We start from the raw sequence: 8,005 nt of genomic DNA, 5'->3' as shown, positions 1-8,005 counted from the left end.
GGTGCTTCACATCTTTTTACTGCTCATTTTTATTTCAGAAATAAGGTCCAAGATTTAGAATACAGTTACCTGTACATGTTTTCTCTGTTTAAAAACAATACAGTGAAAGAAGACTTCTCTTACATCAGATTATAGTATTTATTTTCAATGTATTTGATTACCATAAAGGAGTCAGAAAGTTTAACCTGGTGCTATAATATCAATCTTTGTTGTTAATCTAACATATCTAATCTAATACACAATCCTATGAAAAAAAGTAAAGGCGGAGGTCTTTTTGCATGTTGTTGCTTTTTATGTAACTATTAACTACTATTTTTTTATTTACTGTGGGTTATGAATAAAATATTAACCAATTGATACTATAAGACTTAAATACTGCAATTTAGTGATTTTTTTTACTGGATTAACTAGTCAGATGTCATCATAACCACACTTTTTGATGTACTAAAAATATTTCCTAAAAAAATGCACTAAAAAAATTAAAACAAGACAAAATTTTGAAGACAAAAAAGAGAGCGATAGATGTGTTATTTTTAGACTGTGAAAAACGAATTTGACCACACATGTATCAGCTAGACTGATTATGGGCATATGAATCCAAGTTACATCTCTACTTAAGGAAACGATATTTAATTACAAAGAAAACAATAGAAAATTCATTGGGAGTCACAGGAAAACACTAACGTTAAGGAAATTTACTACATGGCTTCTACCATTACCACAAAATATTCATCATTTACAAAGTAAATCTATATTTTATTATTGAAATTAAAACGTGACACCTGTAACTGAACGTATATTATAGATTTTCAGCAGAATGATCAACAAAAGTGGAGCTGTCTGTTTTGGCTGTGCTTCAAATCCTAATGAGCGACCTACATAGACAACAGTGTTTAGCGTCATAACCGGGAAAGCGCCCAATTAGAAGTCCAAAACTGCTGTAGTAGGTATATCTACCTAGTGACACACAGCCTTGAGGTCAGTGCCAGTATCACATGTATCCGTTCTCGGCGCATGTGAAGTAGATCTCACACACACACTGTCCAAAAGCTGCGTGTCCAACAACTCTGACTTCCCAGCATTTAATTCTGTGACTTTATTCAGTAGTTAATAAGATATTATTTATTTAGTTAACATTAGTTGAAATAAAATGACTGAGCAATCGGCCCTGCTTCTGCGAAAACAGCTAGCAGGTAAGTGGCTAACTGTTAGCGTGAATAGCACGATTTATATTTATTATGTGTTATAAATGATGTTTATCGGTTCTGTTTGTACTTTTTAACAAGATTACATAGTGTGTAATGAAACTTACAGGGTTAGTGTTTGTGTAAGAGCATGTAGGCTTCGTATTTCCACTTGTAAAGTAATAAGGTCAGAAGGGTTTGCTAGCATGCTAGTTGAATAAGTTGGTCAGGTATAAACATGTTGATCATTAGTCTTTGGAAATTTATGTAAGGTAGTAATAAAAAATTAGAACATATTTTTTTATGTATTTAAATAAACAGTGGTAATAAATGGTGAAAGCTAAGCTGGTTTTAGCATTAGTTGACACGTGTTAGTATGTAATGGAGAAATTATTAACCTTCTGAAACAAATTAAGGTTATTAACTATATTACATATTATATGTATATTAGTACTTACACATCTTATATAAAAGTAATATCATTTTGTTTTTGTTTATACATGTGATCACAATGGAATATAAAATAAGAGAACGCTAAAGTTTTCAGATTCACTTCATTAATAAAGAATGGGTTTACGTGAGATGCTAATATTTGTTTTATTCTATAAAGTTTGTGATAAAAATCTCTGATCAATAAACTGCCATTTAGAGTTTATTTATTTATTTTTGGGAGAAATTGACAATTGGTCAAAATGACAAATGTTTTGTTTACTGTGATTTGGAAATCAGGAATAATCCACCAAATACAGATTTCTTCACTTTTAAGCAAAGTCAATGAGATTTTCTTTTGTTAATAATTGAATATAAAAGTGCTCAAAACATTTAAGTTTATTTGTTATATTATGAAATGCATTAATGCAGAGAAATTGAGTGATCTTTTTCTATATTTTTATTTCGTCCTAATTCTTTAAACCACAAAATTGTAGCTAATTGTCAGTGATACTTTTTTAAGTCATTAAAAAGAAAGACAATTACATATTCAAATGCCAGAATGTTGTTTCATTTATTTAAATATGTTACAATAATAATAATTATTCACCTTCATAATCATGTTCAACTCCTGTCTCTATCCTATTATAGTTTTTTTCCAGTAGCCAGTCCCCTGGATTAGAGGGCCTATTGACCACTTCTGTAGACCCCGCTCTGTGGTTAAGGAAAGGTTATCTCAACCCCTAAAGAGTTTTTAGCTGGGGACATTGTAAATGTGCAAGGACTTCAGCTTATGCCAGAAAACATAGATATGCTGATATTAAAAAAAAAAAGGAAAATCTCAACACAGACACAGTTTTAGTTTGTTCCTATCAAAGGGTCTTCTTTAGTTTGTTTTATTATTATTTTTGAATTTCTTTTTAAAATAACAATTTAGTTATGGCAGAAAATATATCATTTTGCAAAAAATGTGCAGCATTTAAGAAAAAAATTAAAGGGCTCTTCACCTTAAATTGGAATCGCGATTCAGGTGAATCATTACATCCTGTTACACTGATATAAAACAGAACACTGTTTCACCCATTTTTTAACATTTTTTTTATTTTTATTAAATTATCTATAGAAAGCAACTTATCATGTTTCATATCATTCTATATTGATAATTATTAAATATTTTTTAACAAACCATTTAGGACTATTAGGATTTTTATTTTAACCACTTTATTTTATTGTATCAACATTACTAATTCAATTAGGTTTAATAGTCAAAAAATCAAAAATATTTAAACAAAATATGTGATCTCTTTATATATAAGTGTTATAGAGACTTGATAGATAATATTTCATAAAGTGTATGTGATGGTAAGGTGTAAATACTGACAATCAAAGCAAACTTTGAGGTAGATAAACATCTGTAAGGTGTGAATAATAATGATACAGTAAACCTCAAACTCTGTAAACAAAAGAAATAAAGATAATCAAATTTTAGCTTTCAAGTAAAGGAACCAGCCATCATTGTTCAAATACATACTGCAACATTACAAATTGTGAAGATGAATGACTACATTACCTACTTTGCTAAAAAATCTTTCAAAAAGGGAGCTAGTGGCTGGGATGCACAAGAAAAGAAACCAAAAAGCCACTCGGGCAACATCCTTCCTTAAATCCTTTTACTATCTTGTCACTGTTGTTAGCCACCGCACTCATTATCGCAATTTTTGTTATTTTTTGACCTGAAGTGAAAAGCTTTGTGCTCACGTTCCCTTGGCATCTCTCATAATTAGGCAACCATCAAAGGTTGCAAGTTTACGGAGAAGTTCTCCGATACAAGTTTATGTAGAAATGTAAAAAGCACTGCAGTGTTTGAGTGCGCTATGTTTGTCTGAGGTAATTAGTCTGCCATTATTACTGAAATGTGCATATTCCATACAAAATGTGAAGCAGATTGGTTAGTCTACTTGCATGAATTGCGGTATGCTTGCGGCATACGGAAAAGTTCAGATGTTTTCAACTTGGTACGGCTGAAAAATGCATGCGGTTCATGTGCGCACCACTTGCACAACATGTGTGCGTCGCTCCCATACGCGCATCGTCCAAGTCGTGCCCTTCCATTGTAGATAACACTTAAGCTTACTGGCATTGCTTCCAAGGCATGTGCTAAGCAGCCACATTTTAATAAAACTATAGCGCTTCATACTGAAACTACAAACTGAATTATTTATTTATCGGTATTGACAATGGTGTTTGGTCAATAAATATCGATACCTTTTACTGCCCAGCCCTATTTTAAATGTATTATTTTTATTTCTTACCTGATTGATTAGTCATAATGCCTTAAAATAATATCAAATGTTTAATTTTCTTCTTCCAGAGCTCAACAAAAACCCAGTGGAAGGTTTTTCTGCTGGTCTGATTGATGACGACGATATCTATCAGTGGGAGGTTGTAGTAATCGGTCCTCAGGACACGATGTTGTGAGTAACCAATCCTGTTAGCGTCCATGTGTTGTTTGGGTTGAGCTATTTGAGTGGCTTGTTGACTAATCTAGTCTTCTGCAAAGCTGAAAATCTCCTCCAACAAAAGTATTTACTTACCTTTTCTGCTTTTGATTTATAGTGAAGGTGGATTTTTTAAGGCACATCTCATTTTCCCTCATGATTACCCACTCCGGCCTCCCAAGATGAAGTTCATTACCGAGATTTGGCATCCTAATGGTGAGCGTGTGTCAGTTTTTGATGAGTATGTAGACTTCTGTTGCGACTGACTCGGATATTGTTCTTTATCTTGATAAACAGTTGCGAAGAACGGAGATGTGTGCATTTCCATCCTCCATGAGCCAGGAGAGGACAAATTTGGCTACGAGAAACCCGAGGAGCGTTGGCTGCCCATCCACACTGTAGAGACCATCATGATTAGTGTGATCTCCATGTTAGCCGATCCCAACGGTGACTCACCGGCCAATGTGGACGCAGCTGTGAGTTCAGTCAGTTCTCAAACACATTGTTTAATTGGAGTCATGAAATCAAATTGGACTTTTAGTTTACCCAAAAATGAAAATGTACACACACTTTATTTTCCCCCAAGTGGTTTAAAACATTTATGAGTTTCTTTTTTTCTGTTGAATACAAAGGACACATATTTAAAGGGCACCTTTGATGAAAATCAATGTTTGTAAGCTGTTTGGACAGAACTCCTCAATTATCTGATGGGTATTTTGAGCTTAAACTTGACAGACACGTTCAGGAGACATCAAAGCCTTATTTTACATCTTGTAAAATGGGTAAAATAGGTACCCTTTAAAAAATTTTAGAAACCAGTAACCATTGACTTGCATAGTAGGAAAAACTAATAGTTTTGAAATCAATGGTTATCCAGTTTTCTTCAATATATCTTATATTTTTGTTTAACTGAGTAAAGAAACTCATTAAGGTTTGAAACGAGTGAGTTTTTGGGTTAACTATACTTTGATTGAATTATTGGGAAATTGGAGAATTTAATATTTGTGTTAGTGAATTACATGGCTGCATGAATTTGGGGAAACAGTATATATAAACTGCAATATTCCAAAAAAGAAATGAAATTGGAGCCTTTCTAAGACAATGTTACTTTAATGCAAATTAATAATGTAGTAATTGTGTCCTGCCATTAATATAAATTGATCATGGATTTACTGAAGAAGAAGAAGCATTACCATTTTACTCCACATCCCCATTAAGTTGTTTTAGGAGCAAGAAAGTAATAATTTCTCCAACATTAAGTGAAAGAAAGCAATTGAGCTGGCTTACTAAAAATTTTAATTCATTGTACGTATACTCCATTTGTGCTCTGCTTCTGGAAACTATAAACGCTGCCTACTTCAATCTGATTGGTCAGTAGCCGTCTAAATCTTTTTGACATTGATGAACGCTGACAGACAAATGAGTCAAACCAGCTTAAATATTTTACTTTTAAATCTTTTTGACTTTGAACAGTGCACTGTTTAATCAAGTATAGCAGAATGGTGCAATTTAAAAAATGGGGAGAAATTTGGTAATATTGGAGCCTTAATGCTATGGTGGTTATAGACCTTTTCAGAAAGTGAGAAGATCATCATCGATGGAATTTTTGATGAAATCAAGACCCACTTAGTATATTTCCCTACTCTTTATCCAAATTGTCACCTGATTAAAAGGGTTATTTCTCACAAAAATTACATTTAATTCTAATGAATTACTCAGACATGCTGTTACAAACCCCATAGACCTTCCATTGTCTTCAGAGCACTAATGAAGATATTTTAGGCAAAATCTGAGAGCTCCCTTATCCTCCAGACACAGCAAGGTTTCTGACTCATTCAACATCTAAAAAAATACCACAAAACATCCTTAAAACACATCACATTGCTTCAGTGGTTAAATCAGCACATCATGAAGCTACAAGGATACTTTTGTGCGCACATGAAACAAAGCAAATAACAACAGTCCTTTTTTTAGTTTCTTCTCCTCAGTGTCAGTATAGTGAAATGAATAAAGTTATTTAAAAACAAATGAATCCCAACTAATCTTTTGTCCAACTAAACCAATGACTGAAATTCTCCCATTTGTGTTTGGGTTTGCAGAAGGAATGGAGAGATGACCCTAATGGCGAGTTCAAGAGGAAAGTCGCCCGCTGCGTGAGGAAAAGCCAAGAGATGGCATTCGACTAGTGTTACATTTGTTACCGCATACACAATCAGTTCCCATCTCCATATCTTGAGGTCAAAGACAGATTTCAGTTTCAGGATTTATTTCTGTGCTTATTTGAAAACCCTTTATAAGTTCATATCAATCTTACTGATGTTCGATCGCAGTGTGGCAATGATTGATCATGTAAAAATCCAATCCAAATTCTCACCAGCCCTTCTCTCCTAGATAAATCAAATGTCAGTAGGGCTTCACCTTTTTTATTCACCGGTTATTTGGAGTTGCACCAGAGCAAAGCCACCATAGGATTATTATCATTTGTTTTCTATCTGAATGCTTGAGTTCCAGCACGTTTTCTTTGATGTCGGTTTCTCCCCATCCTCTAGTGTGTCTGAATTATTTATTATCTTAATTATGATGAAATGTACTGCATGACTCGCTTTTTTTATCTGCCACTGAGCCATCGATTTTGAACCAAGTCTTTTATGCAATTCTGGCGTGTTTTCGTGCGTTTCTGGTACTAGTAGAGGCTGACGGTCAGAATCTCTGCCGATTTCCCTCATGTTCTCTTATTAAACAAAACAATATTACAGATGAGCCAATCAGAAGGCCATCTCTTTCTCTGCTGCCTTAAGTTGTTCTCCTATCTGAAAGGAAAATTGTATTCAGTGATGTCAAGTCCGTCTCGATGTCTGTTCAGTTTTTGAGCTGGAATCCTCTTTTTGGACAAACCAAAAAAAAAACAAAGTTCGATATTTGCATGAGAGACAGAGAATATTTTTTGTATAAATGGTAAGCTCAGAAGCTGTATTTTTTGTGTATGTAAATATGATGTAATGTACCATAGCTCTATCGGTCGTTTGTTTTGTGACATTTTCCCCTTTCACACGTAGTTTTTGTAGCCTCATTTTTTTGAGTGTTCCGTTCACTCTTGTGTTTTTGAAAGCCCCATCATGTAATTTGCTCATTAAAATGTAGCATTTGTCTTAATGTTTGTCCCTTTGTTTTATTTCGCAGTCTTTGTCCTGTTGTTTCTGTCTTTTGTCAGTCATAAAACAGCATTTACCTCAGCGACTTCTAAAGGTGCATATAAGGTTCTTAGCAAAACATCTTTTAAGACAGTGCTTCTCAACCACGTTCCTGGAGGACCACCAGCTCTGCCCAATTTCGATGTCTCCTTAGTCAAACAGACCTAATTCTGATCATTAGCAGAGACTGAAAGACCTGTAATGGGTGTGACGGACAAAGGAGACATCCAAAACATGCAGTGTTGGTGGACCTCCAGGAACATGGTTGAGAGACACTAGGTGCATCCCAAATCGCATACTTATGCTCTATTTTACGCCGTCTTGTAGTATAAAAACTATTGCGTTCACACTGAAAACTCTTAAAAAAAATAAATTAAAAAAAAATAAGAAGTGCACGTTACCAGGATGATGCTCTTATTTATCTGTTAAAGTGTGGAATGTTGGACACTTCACGCACTCAACAGCCACCGCTATGCTCATGTAGCGGAAGGGGTGGAGCTTTCGGACACTGATGCTGGATTACTTTATTTTAGATTATGTAAGCTAAATTCTCCTATGAGAGTGATTATAGCGCCTCCCGATGGTGTATGCAGTTATACTCATGGCAGGTAATCTCGGGTAGTTTGGTCATTTATTTCCCTAATTTGGCAACTGTCAAACATCATCAGGAAAACATTTTTGAATTTTCACTTGTTAAAAAACC

The 8,005-nt window shown here is 34.3% G+C and overlaps 1 protein-coding gene across 1 annotated transcript; it reads left to right on the top strand.

The window, feature by feature from the left end:
* The first annotated feature begins 999 nt into the window (after positions 1-999).
* On the top strand, positions 1,000-7,264 carry ube2g1b (ubiquitin-conjugating enzyme E2G 1b (UBC7 homolog, yeast)). Its single transcript, NM_213530.1, is given in 5 exon segments — positions 1,000-1,193; positions 3,985-4,087; positions 4,230-4,327; positions 4,409-4,587; positions 6,211-7,264. Coding segments are annotated over 5 exon segments (510 nt in total). The 5' UTR covers positions 1,000-1,150; the 3' UTR covers positions 6,298-7,264.
* The last annotated feature ends 741 nt before the right edge of the window (positions 7,265-8,005 follow it).

This window comes from Danio rerio, chromosome 21 (genome assembly GCF_049306965.1).
Source record: "Danio rerio strain Tuebingen ecotype United States chromosome 21, GRCz12tu, whole genome shotgun sequence".
Classification (NCBI taxonomy): Eukaryota; Metazoa; Chordata; class Actinopteri; order Cypriniformes; family Danionidae; genus Danio; species Danio rerio.
Note: the sequence above shows the minus strand (reverse complement) of the source record. Positions and strands in the feature narration are given on the sequence as shown.